Here is a 19,685-nt window from a genome sequence, read left to right as displayed (position 1 = left end):
GATCCTAAAGGGAATGTTGATTGATGCTTTAAACAAGCTGCTAGCAGGCTTCAGCACTTCTAGAAGAAGATTGAAAGCCTGCTGAATCCTGCTATCAGCTTGCTTTATGTGACAATCAAAACTCCCATTAGGATCCGTGTTCAACATTTACAAAGTGCAGCTAAATGGTATGGAATGCAGCTGAATTGACGCTTTAAACAAGCTGCTAGCAGGCTTCAGCACTTCTAGAAGCTTGTTGAAAGTCTGCTGAAGCCTGCTAGCAGCTTGCTTACAGTGACAACCAACACTCCCATTGGGATCTGTGTTCAACTTTTACAAAGTGCAGCTGAATGGTACTTTAGAAGCTTCCACAAAGCTTGCTGAAAGCTCTGCAAATGCTTTGTTAAAGGTTGCTGTTCACACGGCTCTTGTACAAGCTGGAGGCCATGTGAAACAGGCCATATGTGACAAAATAATTGCTTAGCTAAAACGTTATTCGCGCATCCTGGCCAGTGAGAAGATGCCACTTTGCAGAGCTGCAGCATTCTACAACTGCATGCTGTTTGGGCTGTAGACTCATGGCTTAGGTGCTCCCTTCATCCAGTAGGCCTGTTTCACACAGGTTTCAGCTTGTATAAGAGCAGTGTGACCAGTAAGCTTTGATAAAGCATTTGCAGAGCTTTCAGCAAGCCTTGTTGTGGCTTTTAAAATACCATTTTGCTCCAGTTTGTAAAGGCTGAACACAGATCCTAATGGGAGTGCTGCCACTTTAAAGCTGAACTCCAGCATTTCATACATTTTACATAGCTTGTTGGGGCCAAGCTAGCCCAAACAAACAATGTCCCTCGTTAACATGTTTATGTAGCTGAGGCCACATACAGCATACCGCACTGTGTTCAGGGCGTGAGCCGAGACTTTCAGTCTGGTACCCGGAAAACAATAGTCTGATCGACGCTCAACCATTCAGAAAAAGCAATGTATTCTAGCAATGAATACAAAGCTTCCTCTGATTGGCTGGGCAGAGGTTGTGACATCAGCCTGCCTCTCTGACTCAGCCAATCAGAGGAAGCTTTGTATTCATTACTAGAATACAACTCTATGAATGGCTGGGCGCTGCTCAGATAAACTCTATTGTGTTCTGGGTATGAGACAGGATGTCTTGGCTTGAACCTGGAACACCTCATGCTGCATACAGTTTATACAACACAGAAAGAAAGTGGCTTGTTTAAAGTGACAGTCAGCACTCCCGTTAGAATCTGTGTTCAATATTAACAAACTAGAGCCGAATGGTACTTTAAAAGCTTCAGCAATCTTGCCGGAAGCTCTGCTCGCTGTTTACACTGTTCATATACAAGTTGAAGCCTCTGTGAAACTGGCTGTAAACTGCCTAAATGCTTCCCTGCAGCACCCAGTGTCTGAAACATGTTACAGTGACAGCGCCATGCAATGAAGTTGAGCCTGATTAGCTCATAGTACATAAGCAGCCATATAATGACACCAGCGCTGTTAAAGTGAACTACCACAGGGATATTACATGACTGGGGGCTGGGGAGGAAATGGGACAACTAGTCTCACATATAGGAAATTAGTGACACTGAGCCCTGTAAATGCTGCATTCAAAGACAGATCGATCAATGGCTCAGTGGCTTCAACTGTTAAAAGACCATATTTGGTAAATGTCGGAACTGACATTTCTAATATTCATTTCAAATTTCTGCCCGGAGTTCAGCTTTAAACTATTTTTGGTTTTGATTAGAAAACTTTGCTTCTTAAAACTGCTAAATAAACTTCTATCGTAATTAACAGACACAGCACATCATAGCCAGAACATTAGAAACGTGGCTCTTTGTTTGATGTCTCGCTTCTCTCCATCACATGCGACTGGTCATCTTCTGATCTCAAAGCTAGAACAGAAATACATCCGGGTTACAAAGGGTTAATTACATCTTCATAATCTACAAAAGTATTTCTCCCAAATGCTGAAATATATGCGAGGTCAAAATCTTAAAAAAATAAAAATTACTACATATCTGAAATAAATGCACATTTCTCAAGGTCTCTTTATAAACTCTGCAAGGACGGTTGTTCCCGACAGAAATCCATTGGAAGCAGAACTAAAAGCAAAACTTTTTTTTTCCATTTTAGATACAGTAAGAGGGTGATGACCCCTGTCATTTTTTTTTTTTTTTTTTTGCCATTCTCTTCACTTCCTGTCCCATAGCCAAAATAGGAAGTGAGAAAATCCATGCAAATTAAGGTAATCCCCTGGTGACCCCCACATCACCAGAATTAGTATCCCCATATTAAGATTTCTTTTCTATTACTTTTCTGGGGACAACCCAAAATTTGAGGCTTTGCTTAATTTTCAATGATAACGGTAAAAAGGACAAAAAGAGAGGGCGAATTTCCCTAGCGGGGGCACAGACAGCGTTGCCAACAAAGTTGGTCAGAAATTGCGTATGTCAAGAATGCGGTGACGTACAACACATATGACGAGCCGAGAAAAATTATATTGAATAGCCAGTGTGGCTCTTCTGCTTGATTCTAAGCATGCGTGGAACTTTGTGCGTCGGAATTGTGCACACACGATCGGAATTTCCGACAACGGATTTTGTTGTCGGAAAATTTGAGAGAAATTTGGTGTCGGAAATTCAGATGGAAAATGTCCGATGGAACCTACACACGGTCGGAATTTCTGACAAAAAGCTCCCATTGAACATTTTCCGTTAGAAAATTTGACCGTTTGTAGGGGGTATTAGTGTGAAAGGGGCATAAGGCAGCCCATACAAGACTTGACTTTCTTTCCTTTCACCACGGGTGGAAGGAAAGAAAATAATTTGATACACAGTCAGTGTTGATGGGGGAATGCCTCCCGCAGTGCTATTATATTCTGCCTCCAGGGGGGGGGGGCATGGGGAGTCTTTCTGGCCAGCAGGACACAATGATTACTACTAGCAGCTATAGCCATCAAGACTAATCAAATGTAAAGGATCCTACAAGCTGGTTCTACCCAAGTTGATCGATGGATCAACTTAGGTACAATCAGCCTGCCCATACATGGATGGAATCTTGCTCAGTCCCTGCTGAACTGGCCAATTTTTGATCCATGTATGGCCGGCTTTAGGGGTAATACAGTAAATAGCGTGACTGCAGAAACACTATAACAAGACGAGTCGGGAATCCCTAGACTACAGAATAACAGGATTAGTATTCCCAAAAGACCAGAGCGCCTACACATAGATGATACTATGCCGAATGGTGGTGCATTGTACAAAACAATGTTTAGACAACAAACAAAAACTCTTGATAAATCGGCTGCGTTCTTTATACTGAATTTTCAAATTTGAATGGCGTGTACCTTTAAAGCATTCATTCTTAACCCAGATTACATTGAACCCCAGGGGTTCCTCCAGAAGTTTCTAGGTGTTTCCTGAGCTATGGCTGACCTCCTATCTGATGGTGTCTGCACAGTTCCAGGGACAACACCATTTGGAAGAGCCAGCGGCATGACAACAATGATCTCTTTAGCTATAACCACTTGAGCTCAGGAAGATTTTACCCCCTTCACGACTAGGGCATGTTCTGTTATTCAGCACTGCGTTACTATAAACTGGCAATTGTACGGTCATGCAATATTGTACGCAAATTAAATTTTTATCATTTTTTTCACACAAATAAAGCTTTCTTTTGGTGGTATTTGATCACCGCTGGCTTTTTATTTTTAGCGATATAAACCAAAAAAAAAAATACAGAAAATAGTGAAAAAAACAATATTTTCTACTTTCTGTTATAAAATATCCAATAAAATCGAATTTTCGTCATACATTAAAGCCAAACTTTTAATTTTGCTACATGTCTTTGGTAAAAAAAAAATCCCAATAAGTGTATATTAATTGGTTTGCATGAAAATTATAGTGCCTACAAACTATGGTGTATTTATATATATATATATTTGAAAATCGATCAATTCTGATGTACTGACTGGCTGCCTATCTCATTCAAAATGCCAGGACAGGTCCTAAAATGCCAGGGAAGTACCCCCAAATGACCCTTGGAAAGTAGACAGTATTTAGTGAGAGGCATGGCAAGTTTTTTGAAGTTGTATTTTTTTGTCACAATTGTTTGAAAATGAATACATTGAATAAAAAAATGTTTTTACAATTTAATTTTTACATACTGTCACAAGGGTAGTACAGCGTCATCCTATGACTGATGTGATGGTGATCAGGGACGCTGACTGGTGACATATGTTAAAAAAAAAAAAATAATTAAAACATTTTTGTTTCATTTTTTTTTATATTGTTTTACTATTTATTTATTTATTTTTTTACATAATTCATCAGTTCAGTGCACTGTACTACTCTGTGGGGTGATGAAGGATTTTCTTTTACACTTTGTTTACTTTTACAATGAAGATCATTGTGACAGCAAAGTTTTCAACTGTCACGAATGGGTTAACCATTCTTAACAGCTGTGGTCACTAGCAATATGTGATTGGCTACACCTAATCACATGGTACAGGGTGCTATGATTGAGCCACATACCATGCGATAGCTGTGGGCTAATCACAGCATAGGAAACACAGCTGTTATGAATGAATTAATTCATAACAGTGTTATTGACATTGTGATCATGTGATCGCATAGTGCTTATTTGAAGACTGTGATTTCTGCAGGTATGAAGCAAAGGCACTTAGTGGTACCTGCCCAGGTGCGCTGACAGGAAAGGCTCCAACACTTCCAGGTAGCGTCAGAGCTTGCCACTAAACCTTCACACTTTCTACTGGCTCATCACTTAGAGAGACAGCCATACTGGCCAACAGGAATGGAGGTAAAGTTAGGCATACTTGATGAAGTGCAGGTAGACATTGCCTGCATTTCATAGCTGCAGCATCCCCCTTTTCATCATAGTTTAATCCAATAATTTCTGTATTATCCGTGGCTCCTGTTCTCATTTCCACCACTCACCATGCATGGTCCTGCTGAGCTCTGCCATCATGCTGGGACTCAAAGGCACTTGAGGAGGCATGTAATATATTCCTGGCAATAATGGAGTAAATGAAGGGTAGTAACCCTGGCCACGGAAATCTGCTCTTCCTTCATCTTGCTCCATCCTCCATGCAGTCTACAAAAACAGAAAACACACAGTTATATAATCGAATAACCAGGGGTACCCGCCCCTCCATCCATCAAGATGGAAGTCAAGATTTATCGGTCTGGTGGTTTCTGAGAAATTAGGGCCCTTTCACACAGGCTGTCCAATTAGGTCTGCCTGACAGTATTTCAGACGGACCTGATTGGACTGCCAGCCCAATGGTGGTCCTATTTTCCACATATGCGGCAGGTCGGACCGATTGGAAATGGACAGGCGGTCCAGTTCCATCTAATTTCCGCATAGAGGAGAGCGGAACTGTGTCTGTGCAGAGCGGACACGGACCTTTCATCCGCCTGCTCAGCGAAGTGAGCAAGAGGACTCTGCTACACGGAGGCACCTGTGTAAAAAGGGCCCTTACTCGGAATCCCCAAACATGATACATATTTTGAGGGGACAGAAAATTTACACAGTTATACAAGCTGTACACTCACTACTTTACATTGTAGTACAGTGTCGTCACATGAAAAGATATATTTTGCCACCCAAAATGTGACCACGACAGGGCCACTCCGTTGCGCCACCTTTATAGTTCCCCTTCAAACGTAGCCATGTAACAGGTCTTGTGATCTCTCTATTGAAAAAACTAGGGGATAAATAACGACCCAAAGTAGGTGCCCTCCGGGATACAATAATACCATCCCGCAAAAGATCAGCACACACCAGGTCAGCATGCAAGATGGGCAGATATTTGTGGATGATCTTTCTTCTTTTTTTTTGACAGAAATGTTTTTATTGGTGAAAAAGAAAACACATCATCATTACAACTTCATCATTCAATAGTAAGGCACATGTTTACACAGAGCTACATATCATACTATTTTCTTGAGATATTACTGCGAGTGAGTAGGCGAGATACATCCAGGTTAAGCTGGGAGAAGCGTAGCAGAATGGTAGACCATCAATGTTTCTGTAACCAGCACTTCTAGACATATTTTGCAAGCCTGTAGAGTGGGGGAATTAGCTGTGGGGAGAGGATCGATAATCTATGTTTCTCTATTCACACTCCCATTCCTAGACAGTAAGTGCTCAAACTTTTACCCATGCGTCCCATACTTTCTCAAATTTTTGTGGGCACTTCTGTCCCTTGTATGCAAGTTTGTACACAGGTAGGACCAAGTCCACTTGTGTGTGCCATTGAGCAATCTTTGGCGGGGATGTCAATTTCCAGTTTTGTAAAAGCACTTTTCTAGCATAGAAGGACAAGTAGAATATAAGGAGACCTTTGTGATTGGAATGTGTCATCGAATCTGTTATTCCTAAAAGTAGCACCTTGGGATCCATTGACACGGAGAGGTCGGCGACCATATTAATTTCGGCACATACCTGTTCCCAATAGTTTTGAATAATCAGGCAGTCACAAATTATGTGATAAAATGTCCCAACCGCCTGTTGGCACTTGGGGCATGCATCAGATTGTGCAGGGTATATTCTTGCTAAACGCTGCAGGGTATAGTAAGCCCTGTGAATAAATTTGAGTTGGATAAATCTATCCTTTGCAGAAATGACCTTGGGGATATAATGTTGTAGGGCTAGTTCCCATGCCTCCTCAGTTAGAGAGGGAATATCAACCCTCCACGCCTGGCATAGGGGAGACGAACGTGAGTCGAAGACATAGGGAGGAAAGCATCCTATCCACCCCTCGAGAGGTAAGAAACCTCTCCATCGGATGTGTTTCCACTGATATGTTGGCCGGGAATTGTGTTTGGGTCACATGTTTCAGCTGTAGATATCTGAACAGCATCCATGAGGGGAGTTGGTATGTCTCTTTTAGTTCTGGGAAGGAAAGAAGGGTCCCGGCTGGCATAATTTGTTGGATCTTGGTCACTCCATATCTGGCCCAAACATTAGGGTCCAGTATGGTACGAAAGTGTGGAAGTCTGGGGTTGCCCCAGAGTGGAGTGTGAGGGGAAACGGTGTTAGCTGCCCTAACCGCAGCAGTAACTCTGTCCCACACCTGTACTGTAGTCCACATTGGGGTAGTAGTCTGTGGGCTGGCTTTCAGCCCTCTATAGACCATATTCGTTAGGGCAGAATATGATCCCATTATAGCCGCTTCTAAGCTAACTGCAGGGTTGGATCTGGTTTGAGTGAACCACCATCGGACGGTGACCAGAACCGCTGCCCAGTAATATTTTTGAAAACAAGGTAATGACAGTTCTCCCAAAGACAGGGGAAGTTGCAGCTTGGTCCTGGTAATTCTTGGGGGTTTCCCTCCCCAGACAAAAGAGGAGATTATCCCATCTAGTTTATGGAAAAAGGCCACAGGCATTGGGACTGGGGTATTCATAAAAATTTGGGGAGGAAAGTCATTTTAATGAAATTAACTCTGCCTACCGGGGTTAGGGGCAGTGTCCTCCATGTCTGACATTTGGTTATTAGGGTCTGTAAAATTGGGTATAAATTTTCAATTAAATACTGGGAAAGGTCTCTGGTAATCTCAATGCCCAAATATTTAAAGCAGGAGACTCTCTGCAGGGGAGACAAAGATGCCAATTTCGTCTGAGAGACCAAGTCAGAGAGCATAAACAGATTGGATTTCTCCTAGTTTATCTTAACTCCTGAAAACCTACCGAACCCGTCTATAATTTTCAAAGGCGTTGTAAGGGAATCAGCGGCATCCACCAGGTAGAGCAAGGTATCGTCTGCGTATAGTGACACTCTCTCCACCAGGGGGCCCACCCGCAACCCCCCGACCTTGCCAGACGAGCAAAGAAGGATTGCCATAGGTTCAATGGCCAGGGCAAACAGGCCTGGAGAGAGGGGGGAGGAATAAAGCCGTTGGGGAGGAATAAAGCTGTTGGATCCAGGCAATAAACCTAGGGCCAAACCCAAATCTAGTGACAAAAATACCCATTCCACAGAATCAAAGGCCTTCTCAGCGCCCCCCCCGGCCACTATCTTTAAACTGCGCTATGTTTGTGTGGAGCCGGCGTATGTTGACGTCTGTGCCTTTACCTGGCATAAAGCCCGTCTGATCCCCATGGACAAGGGAGAGTATCACTGCACTCAATCTTTGGCCAGTATCTTAGTTAGAATTTTAGCATCAACGTTTAACAGGGATATGGGCCTGTAGGAAGAGCACAGCTCAGGGTCTTTCCCAGGTTTGGGTATAACAACTATTACAGCTTCGGACATAGAAGGTGGAAGGTCATTGGATTCTAGAGCTTTGGTAAGTGTCGAGTGATAGTGTGGGCCTACCACTTCTAGGTTAGTTCTATAAAACTCAGAAGGGAGTCCGTCAGGTCCCGGTGTTTTCCTTGCTTGCATAGATTTTATGTCTTTCCGGACTACTTGTAAAGTGATAGGAGTTTCTAGAGTTTGCGCCGCCTCAACAGTCAGGGCCAGGAATTCAATTGTGTCAAGAAATTATGTTAACTCGTCTAGGGTGTAGGTAGCCCTGGAGGCATATAGGTGGGTATAATTTTGTTCAAACCTGGCATTGATCGCGGCCAGCTCTGAGATTAAGGTGCCATCATCCGCCCTTATGTTTACTATACAGGGGCTTCCTGACCTCTCCTTTGCCAGCCAGGCTAGAAGTCTGCCGGGACGCTCTCCTTGTTTGAATATACGGTGAGTTTGGGAAAGAAGGAAGCGGCGACAGGCGTCAACACGAATCAATGACAGTTCCCTGTAAGCATATCAGTATGAGCACTTTCATTTGGGGAACTTGCATACAGGTCCTCTAGTCTCATGGCTTTAAGTTCAGCCACTGAGAGCTCGATTCTTGCTTCCTTCCTAGCCTTTGCAATGTTAAATTGATACCTGCCCCTGACATAGGCCTTAAATGCATCCCATACAAGGGCGTGGGATGCAGTCTGGCCATTATGGGTACAATAATCTTTCAACTCAGACAGCATTAATGGTTCCAGCTTTGTGTCAGTGATCCAGTATCTAGAGAGTCTCCAAAGCCCTGACCCGGCTGCTGAGTCAGTGCTCAACGTTACCATAACTGGTGCGTGGTCTGAGATGCCACACAACAGGGAGTCGCTGAGATAAATTAAGTCGATGCGAGACAGAGTAGCATGCGTCGCTGAGTGGCATGTATATTGTCTCACCTCCGGGTGTTTCCATCTCCACGCATCATGTAGACCAAACATCTCAGCCCATCTAGCCAGACTGGAGTCTGTCGCTTGACCCAGGTTCAGTTTGTCAATTCTAGAATTAGGGGTCATGTTAAAATCCCCTGCCATGATGATATTAGTCGTGGGATATTTAGCTACCACGGTGAAGATCTTGCCTAAAACCGTCAGGTTTGCCGGTGGAGCTACATAGAGGCCCATAATTACCATTTCTACTCAGTCACACATTTAGGGCTGAAACGATTAATCGATATTATCGATAATAATCGATAATGAAAATCGTTGACAACGATTTTCATTATCGATTAGTTGGTCCGCACCATGTGATCCGCGTAGCGGGCTGCGGCCTTAGGAAAGACCGCAGCTTCGGCCTAGCTTCGGAGCTGGCGGCCATCTTGGTACACCCAGCGGTGGCGAGCTGCGCGCTGACGTCACCCCCAGCGCAGCGTTCAGCCTGTGTCAGCCCAAGTGAATGAATTCTGGAGTCACGGAGTTCTTCTGTCCCCGCACATCCCCCGTCCTCTTCTTCTGTCCCCGCACATCCCCCGTGGCGGGACTACCGGTTGGTTCTCCCTGCTGTCTGTCAGTGTTATTGTACGGTGCAGGATGAGTTCCTCAGTCCTCACATTGCTGGGGTCTATGTATGGGGGGAGGGGGATTACTCTAACATTAACCCTTTCCATACAGCCTGCCTTGTCAAGTAGCAGACTGAATGAAGTTCAGCCCTCAGAGACTTCACATCTTCCCTCCAACTTTCCTAAAACGTCCTGACATCTTCTGTCCCCGTGCGGTCTCCTTCTTCTGTCCCCGCACATCCCTGTCCTTTTCTTCTGTCCCCGCACATCCCCCATCCTCTTCTTCTGTCCCCGCACATCCCCCGTCCTCTTCTTCTGTCCCCGCACATCCCCCGTCCTCTTCTTCTGTCCCCGCACATCCCCCGTCCTCTTCTTCTGTCCCCGCACATCCCCCGTCCTCTTCTTCTGTCCCCGCACATCCCCCGTCCTCTTCTTCTGTCCCCGCACATCCCCCGTCCTCTTCTTCTGTCCCCGCACATCCCCCGTCCTCTTCTTCTGTCCCCGCACATCCCCCGTCCTCTTCTTCTGTCCCCGCACATCCCCCGTCCTCTTCTTCTGTCCCCGCACATCCCCGCTTTCTAGCGCTGCCGTGATTGGAGGTTGTGCTCTGCACATGCGTGCATCCATCTCCCGGCTTCGGGGTGCCCTTCGCTCCATTTGGAGGAGTCGGCCGAGTCACGTGTGGCGGGTCCGGACTGAGACTCCGCCCCACACCACCCCGGCACACCGAGGAGGAGGGGAGGGGAGCACTGAGAGGAGGTGGGGCAGTGACACCATGTGAGAGGGGAGGAACGTGTCATCTATACTGGGGGGGGGGACACGTGTGTGTGTGTGTGTGTGTGTGTGTGTGTGTGTATATATATATTTCTCCCCCCCTTTTTTGTTTATCCGATTAATCGAAAAAATAATCGGGCGATTAATCGATTATGAAAATAATCGTTAGTTGCAGCCCTACACACATTGCATGTAAAATCACATATTGTCCCTCCGAGTCCAAGTGGAGGTCTAGCAGCACAAAGGGCCTTATGCACCAAAACACTGACCCCTCGGGAATGAGAGGAGAAAGTGGAATGGTAGTAAGAACCCACCCATGCCCTTTTCAGGGAGAGTACTTTGGATCCCATGAGGTGCGTCTCCTGTAAAATACAAATGTGCGGGTTTCCCCAGATATGAGAAAACCAGGGAGCGCTTAATTTTAAAGTTCATCCAGCGCACATTCCATGAAAGCAACCTCAGGGGAGCCATCCTAGAGGTAACAAGATAATCACCACTCCTCCTGTGTCCCCCCCCCCCCCCCCCCCCGACTCAGCAGCAACCTGGAAAACAGGAGTAATCTGTATCGATCTGAGCGCCTTTATCGGATCAAATTGTAATGACATAGACCAACTGAATACAGTAATATTGCAAAACCAAAAAACATAACTAACCAACCCACCCATCCCCCCCTCCCCTCGCTATCCCCCAAACTCGGGCACGATTGACAACCCAAACAAAACAGGACCATCAGTCTCTGGGAGGCAATGTAGCAACAAGGCCCCTAGAAGACACAGTGAAAGGTACCGCCACCTAGTCAGCAAATGTGCTGTCTATGCTTGCCTATTGCATAAAGGGGTAATATTAAATTTCAGTGGGGCCTGCAGCACACCCCCTACGATTGCAGGGTGAGTACAGGGATTCAGGGTCTCCCACAGGTCAGAGGTGGGAGTCCATGAGATGCACGAAAAAGTAAACCAAAATAACTAAAAAGTGAAAAACCAAGTCTAAGTGAAGTGAAAACCAAGTCATCACTCCCCACAGACAGAGGAAACCGAGGGGAGGGCAGGCGGTCCCGAGGGTCCAGAGGCTCTGTCATAGGGACAGTGAGCTAGTCCTATCCCTTCTTATGGAGTAAAAATCACAGGGCAAACGAACAGTAGACTATCTCACCCATCCAACATGAGAGAAGGAAGGAGAAAGGTCCCGTCGCAAGCTTCAGGGTTTATCTTCATGGCAGACTCCAGCCAGTTAGAAGCATCCTCAGGCGAGGTAAAGAACTTCAGGGTCTCGCCATCCTGGACTCTGAGGCGGGTCAGAAAAAGCATGCTGTATTTTAGGCCTTTCTGCCGCATGACAAGTTTAACCTGGTCAAAAGCTTTTCTCTGTTTGAGTTTCCACGGAGAAATCTGGGAAGATCATGAGTCGCACTCCTTCAAAGCGTAGGGATTCAATTTTCCTGCTCTCCCTCAGTACCGTATCCCTGTCCCTATAGTGTAGAAGACGAAGGATAAGTGTGCATGGGGGGGGCTCCAGGGGGGCCGTGGGTCGCCGGCATTCTGTGGGCCCGTTCGACTGTGAAAAATGGGGAGAACGCCGCCTGAGGGAGTAGCTGTCGGAGTAGGCTTTCAATAAAGGTGACAGGATTGGGGTCCTCCGACCCCTCCGGGAGCCCAATAATGCAGAGATTATTCCGCCCTGTTGTGGTTTTCCGCGTCCTTGGCTTGGTATTCCAGAGCCCGTCAGCGTCGTTGGGCAGGTGTTAATGGCTTGCATCAGGGCCATAAAATTATCCTGGTCCTGTATCGCAGGGGCAGCTTCTTCAGTCTGCGATGCCATATTGGAGAGCGTGCAGGCCTGGGATCCCTCGCCACAAGGCTGTGTGTGTAGTGTGGAGGCTTTCGGGTGTGCCGCCGACCTGCGCTTGTAGGGCATACCAGTCTAGGGACACTCCGGCAGTATTTCGGTGGCTTCAGAAGTATTTGTCTGCAGGGAATCAGGATGTTAGCACGCAGGGTTGTGGAGCTCTTTCACTATGCCTCTACTCCGGTCGCCATCTTGGACACGCCCCTGTGGATGATCTTTCTCTTGTGCAGAAATTTTTCAAATGCAATTTTTTGGAAAAAAAATTTTTTAATGCAATAAAACACATTACTATAATGCCCAATTTTTTGGGTAAAATATAAAAGAATGATGTTACGCTGAGTAAATAGATACCTAATATGTCACGCTTTAAAATTGCGCATGCTCGTGGAATAGCACTGAACTATGGTAGTTAAACCATCCAGTCCACGGGCAGATCTGCAGTAACCCGGCACCGCTGCTGGATCTGATCCTGGGCTCTCTGATCATGCAGGAGATGTCCCCTCCCGCTGTCTGTGAAAGCAATCCAGCGGCTAATCAGCCACTAGGATGGCTTTTACATTGTAGTGAATGGCCAGCTAAAATGATAGATATCTGGATGATGCCTGTAGCTGCAGTATAAAGGGGACCTGTCACAGCCCAAGCTATCACAAGGGATATTATTCATCCCTTGTGAAAGCAATAAGTTGAAAAATAAATAAAGGGATAGTGTAAAAAAAAAAAAAAAAAAAGTTTTAAATAAAAGATTAACCAAAAAAAAAAAATGTTAAAGCTCCCATGCTCACACACAAATGTAAACAGATATGCAAGTCCCACACACATATGTAAACGGTGATTGCACCAAACGTGAATTATCGCCACAAATGTCAGAGTGAGACCAATAATTCTAGCACCAGACCTCCTGTGTAACTCTAAACAGGTAACCTGTAAAGGGTTTTAAAGTATCACCTATTTTAGATTTTTAGGTACTGTAGTTTGGCGCCATTCCACCAGCGTACGCAATTTTAAAGCATTACATGTTAGGTATCTATTCACTCAGCGTAACATCTTTATTTATATTTTACCAAAAGATTGGGTATTATATTGTGTTTCTGTGCACTAAAATTCACAGACATGTATATTTCCCCAAGGAGTTGCACCTGAAAAATCACTGCAAATGCATGTGCAAATACTGTGTGATATAATTGCAACACCCATCATTTTATTCCCTAGGGCCTCTGCTTAATAATATAAATATTGATGGGGGGTTTAAAGTAATTTTGTAGCAAAAAAAATGTTAAGTATGAGAAATATGTCAGAATTGGCCTGGGTGGGAAGCGGTTAAAGAGAACCAGTCATAAATAGTCATCTGTAATAATAATAGGTGTGTGCAGCCTACTGCATTATTGGGTACACCCCAAGGCTCAAACACACACATGCTTTTCTCTGCAGCCTCAGCAGCATGGGACAGTGAATGAATGGGAAATAATCTGTGATGAGTGGCTTCCTGTTTAGTCATACACAGAAGCATAGTAAACAGTTTACTATGCTTCGGTTACAAATAGAAGCGGTGAGCAAGTGTTCATTTAGAAAAGGAAGGGGGTGGTAAGTTACATATCTACTTGCCTCTTCCCCTGCTCTCTATCCTGAAACATCCCCTGCAGCAGCCGGGGGGCGAGGAGAGTAGGGAAGCCAGCAGCACATTGGGGCGAGGGAGCCAACAAGGGGGAGGGGGGGCCCAGGCAGTAGGGGGAATCATCAACCCACATAGTGATTAGGGTGTGCCCAAGCATACCTGGCACCCCCTGCGCACACCTATGGTAATATTTGAAAATCAACTTGTAAACGGTTATAATATTTAGCTTAAAGTGGTTGTAAACCCTTACAAACCACTTTGACCTACAGGTAAGCCTAGATTAAGGCTTACCTGTAGGTCCAAGAAATATCTCCTAAACCTACACGGTTTAGGAGATATTTGCCCGAAGACAGGCACCGATATCTACGGCGCATGCGCCGTAGACAGCGGCGCGCAGGCGCATTGAGCGGGGCATCGGCGATGACGAAGATGCCGCGCGTCTCGGCTGCAGCGCGCATGCGCGGGAGTGACGTCATCGCTGCTCCGGCGAATCACAGCGCCGGAGCAGCGAGACCCACCAAGAAGATGGACGCTCGGAACTACAGGGGACAGCGGTGACATCGCTGGCTCCTGTGTCAGGTAAGTGACACATAATGGGCTACTATGCGATGCATAGTAGTCCATTATGCTTTGCCTTTGCAGGGAATGAAAGAGGAAGTAAACTCATCAGGGTTTACTTCCTCTTTAAGGTGGCAGAACAGAGCTTGGAGTGCTTTCAATGGTGGGGCTGTAACCCAGTCTATGAGGACCACAGAGGCCTTGGCCTAGGGTGTCATGGAAATCGGGCAATGCCTTGCACACTTGAAAATATTCCAATTTTCCTGCCTTGCCCACATTGCTATTTAACTAATAATCTGCTAAACTGGCACCTCCCCTTACATTCTAACTTCAATCTATGCATTAGGCCGCGTACACACGGGCGGACTGTCTGCCCAAACTAAGTTCGTCAGACAGTCCGCTCAAACTTTTGAATGAACGAACTTGCCCACACACGGCACTTTTTGAGCGGACTAATACGGCAGACTAAGTTCGTCGTACTAAGTCCGCGCAACTTTTGAAATGAACGGACTCGCCCACACACACGCATGTGACACCGCCCCATTGTCACTATATAAGTGGCAGCGCAGCGCGGCTCTGGCATTCCGGCCGGAGAGAGCGTCGTGTCAACATCTCCTGGAGAAGAAGAAGAAGAAGAAGAAGAAGAAGAAGAAGAAGAAGAAGAAGAAGAAGAAGAAGAAGAAGAAGAAGAAGAAGAAGAAGAAGAAGAAGAAGAAGAAGAAGAAGAAGAAGAAGAAGAAGAAGAAGAAGAAGAAGAAGAAGAAGAAGAAGAAGAAGAAGAAGAAGAAGAAGAAGAAGAAGAAGAAGAAGAAGAAGAAGAAGAAGAAGAAGAAGAAGAAGAAGAAGAAGAAGAAGAAGAAGAAGAAGAAGAAGAAGAAGAAGAAGAAGAAGAAGAAGAAGAAGAAGAAGAAGAAGAAGAAGAAGAAGAAGAAGAAGAAGAAGAAGAAGAAGAAGAAGAAGAAGAAGAAGAAGAAGAAGAAGAAGAAGAAGAAGAAGAAGAAGAAGAAGAAGAAGAAGAAGAAGAAGAAGAAGAAGAAGAAGAAGAAGAAGAAGAAGAAGAAGAAGAAGAAGAAGAAGAAGAAGAAGAAGAAGAAGAAGAAGAAGAAGAAGAAGAAGAAGAAGAAGAAGAAAGGAAGGCGGCGACAGAAGACCGGGCCACCGCCTCTAAAAGAGCTATAAGAAGGCGCGGTGGCCCGGCAGAAGAACGGAAGGCGGCGACAGAAGACCGGGCCACCGCCTCTAAAAGAGCTATAAGAAGGCGCGGTGGCCCGGCAGAAGAACCGAAGAGGGGGACAAGACCCCCGAAGTCGGGAGAAGAGGCCGGCGGCGGGGAGGAAGAAAGCCGGACTCCTCCGCTAGCAAAAGAGCTACAAGAAGATAGCGGAGGAGTACGGCGAGAAGACCCCCGAAGACGGAAGACCCCCGGAGCTGTGCAATAAAATATTTTACCCTGTGTTGTGTTTTTTTTTGTACTTTTTTTCACAGGTGAATGGGTAGGGGTACATTGTACCCCATACTCATTCACATAGGGTGGGGGGGCCGGTATCCGGGGGCCCCCTTATTAAAGGGGGCTCCCGGATTCCGATAAGCCCCCCGCCCGCAGACCCCGACAACCAACGGCCAGGGTTGTCGGGAAGAGGCCCTTGTCCTCATCAACATGGGGACAAGGTGCTTTGGGGTGGGGGGGCCGCGCGGCCCCCCCTTCCCCAAGGCACCCCCCATGTTGAGGGCACGCGGCCTGGTACGGCTCAGGAGGGGGGGGCGCGCTTTCTCGCCCCCCTTTCCTGGCCGACCGGGTAGCGTGCTCGGACAAGGGTCTGTTGTGGACTTTGGGGGGACCCCCACGCCGATTTTTTTCGGCGTTGGGGTTCCCCTTTAAGTCCATACCAGGAGGCGGGGCCCGCAACGTCTCCTTCGCGGGCCCCGCCTACCTGGAGACGCGCTCGAAATGAGCAGACTTTTCTTCGGGCGGGAACAGTCCGCTCATTTCGAAAGTACAGCGGACTGGCACACACACGGGCGGACTGTCCGCTCAAACCAAGTTTTAGCGGACAGTTTTACGGAAATTCCGTAAGACTTTGTTCGTCAGACAGTCCGCTGAAACTGTCCGCTGAAGCCCACACACGAGCGGACTGTCCGCTGAAACACTGTTCAGCGGACAAAGTTGGGCGAACAGTCCGCCCGTGTGTACGCGGCCTTAGTTGTGGCAGCGCCTATTACTCACACCCCTCGCTCACATAGAACATACTGTATTTATTGGCGTATAGCAAACATACTTTTTCACCCTGAAAATGGGGTGCAAATAGCATGTGCGTGTTATACATCAATACTTCAATTTTAGCTGCCTCTGAGGGGACAGGGAGGGGGGCGGGACAAGCGCCGTCATATTTCATGTAGTGAGAATCTCCTGTTTACTTGGTGGCCTCTGTAATATGAAGTCCCTTCTCCTGGGCCGCCATTGGACCACTGCTCTGTGTATCATAGGAGATTCTCACTGTATGTAATCTGTCGTCGGTCCTCCCGCCCCCTCCCTGTCCCATCTAGGCTGCAGATGAGCATCTATCAGACTGCACTAATGGCAATGGTGAGGCTGCTGCATTGATGGAAATGGTGAGGCTGCTGCATTGAAGCAATGGTGAAGCTGCATTGATGTGGACTGATGAGGCTGCATTAATGAAACTTGTGGATCTATATATACTTTACTCACTGGGAAGTATACATACTGGATCTTTATATACTGTACTCACTGGGAGGTATACATACCGGATCTTTATATACTATACCCACTGGGAAGTATACATACTGGATCTATATATACTGTACTCACTGGGAAGTATACATACTGGATCTATATATACTTTACTCACTGAGAGGTATACACATACTGGATCTATATATACGGTACTCACTGGGAGGTATACACATACTGGATCTATATTTACAGTACTCACTGGGAAGTATACATACTGGATCTATATATACTGTACTCACTGGGAGGTATACATACCGGATCTTTATATACTATACCCACTGGGAAGTATACATACTGGATCTTTATATACTGTACTCACTGGGAGGTATACATACCGGATCTTTATATACTATACCCACTGGGAAGTATACATACTGGATCTATATATACTGTACTCACTGGGAAGTATACATACTGGATCTATATATACTTTACTCACTGAGAGGTATACACATACTGGATCTATATATACGGTACTCACTGGGAGGTATACACATACTGGATCTATATTTACAGTACTCACTGGGAAGTATACATACTGGATCTATATATACTGTACTCACTGGGAGGTATGGCCGGACAGAAGTAACCGGCATGCCAGGCGGAGATGGGGTTGCACTTCCAAATGCTGGTGGTGAAAAGCCCATGGGTAAGGCAGAGTAGTGGTACAAGGGTGGGATGCCTAGGTACATCCTTGGGGGTTCTCGCTCATAGTTAACCAAACTCGACACGCATTCAGAGGAACGTATGGTAGTAGATGCGGCTACAAAATAAAACAACACATTAGAAACATTTCTTATTTAATAGATAAGATGATGTTTAAAAGGAAAACAAAATAGTAAAATACATTTTTTTTATATACAGTAGTCTATACAATTACTAAACGCGTCATATTGTAATTGAATATTATTGAAAATGACCTTTGCTTTTCATTCTGCAAAGTCAGATTTTTGGCATCCCCTGCAACAAAAATGTCAGTTTTGGTGACATACTTCCAAAGGAAAATAAAAGGTCTTGTTTACACTAACTTTCATCTGTGGGATTACCACTTGAGCTCCGGAAGGTTTTACCCCTTTCCTGACCAGGCCCTTATTTGCAATACTGCACTGCGTTACTTTAAATCACAAATAGGACTAAAACTAAAATGGCATTTTAGTCAAAAGACTATGACTAGAAGTAAATCAAAATCATGTTCTCCTGCCGATGATCTCCAAACACAGAGAATCCTCATTGACTGACACAGAAATGGGCAGTTTATGAAGCTGCGATCTCAGCGCTTCATTGGTGATCTGAGTCAGAATTCACATTCCTGATTCACCAGCTCAGATGTGGAGAATGGGGGAGTGAAGAGAGAATCCCGGGGGATCTGAGGGGGAAGGAGGAAGATTATTAACTTCCTTCCTCGATCAGACCCCCCCCAAGACAGTAACCATGCCCCCGTCATATTTATGTGTATACACACGCACACACTATATTATATATATATAGATTTTATCCCCTTCCTGACCAGAATACTTTTTAGGATTCGGCACTGCGTCGCTTTAACTGACAATTGTGCATTTGTGTGTACTCAAACAAAATTGATGTCTTTTTTTCCCCCCACAAATAGAGCTTTCTTTTGGTGGTATTTGATCACCTCTGCTGATTTTATTTTTTGTGCTATAAACAAAAAAAAAACGACAATTTTGAAAAAAATAGCTATTTTCTTTTACTTTTTGCTATAATAAATATCCCCAAAAAATATGTATAAAAAAAAAAAAAAATTTCTTTCTCAGTTTAGGCCAATATGTATTCTTCTACATATTTTTGGTAACAAAAAAAATTAAAATAAAATCGCAACAAGCGTATATTGATTGGTTTGCGCAAAAGTTATAGCGTCTACAAAATAGGGGATAGTTTTATGGCATTTTTATTATCATTTTTTTTTTATTAGTAATGGCGGCGATCTGCGATTTTTATCGTGACCGCGACATTGCGACGGACACATCGGACACTTTTTTTTGGGACTAGTGACATTTATACAGCGATCAGTACTATAAAAATGCACTGATTACTGTGTAAATGACACTGGCAGTGAAGGGGTTAAGCACTAGGGGCTATCAAGGGGTTAAGTGTGTCCTAGGGAGTGATTCTAACTGTGGGGGGGAGGATGGGCTCACTAGAACATGACAGAGATCGCTGCTCCCGATGACAGGGAGCAGTAGACCCCTGTCATGTTGCTAGGCAGAACAGGGAAATGCCTTGTTTACATCTCCCCGTTCTGCCGCTCCGTGTCACGATCACGGGCCCCCGGCGGACAACGAGTCCGCGGGACCAGCGGGTACGCTCACGGAGCCACGTCTTAAAGGGGACGTACA

General features: G+C 45.5%; 1 protein-coding gene across 1 annotated transcript in view; it reads right to left on the bottom strand.

Annotated features, from left to right (window-relative positions):
- Positions 1 to 393: 393 nt before the first annotated feature.
- DMRTB1 (DMRT like family B with proline rich C-terminal 1) overlaps positions 394 to 19,685 on the bottom strand; it is a 30,445-nt gene continuing 11,153 nt past the window's right edge. Inside the window, exons 2-4 of the mRNA XM_077453320.1 lie at positions 17,892 to 18,091; positions 4,947 to 5,103; positions 394 to 1,883 (exon numbers count right to left, since the gene is read on the bottom strand). Coding sequence (XP_077309446.1) covers positions 1,810 to 1,883; positions 4,947 to 5,103; positions 17,892 to 18,091 — 431 coding nt within the window. The 3' untranslated portion in view covers positions 394 to 1,809. The remainder of the gene's footprint in view (positions 1,884 to 4,946; positions 5,104 to 17,891; positions 18,092 to 19,685) is intronic.

The sequence above is a fragment of the Lithobates pipiens genome, unplaced genomic scaffold, assembly GCF_037356315.1.
Source record: "Lithobates pipiens isolate NorthernLeopardFrog02 unplaced genomic scaffold, aLitPip1_a1.2 Scaffold_23, whole genome shotgun sequence".
Classification (NCBI taxonomy): Eukaryota; Metazoa; Chordata; class Amphibia; order Anura; family Ranidae; genus Lithobates; species Lithobates pipiens.
This window is presented reverse-complemented; position numbering and strand designations above follow the sequence as displayed.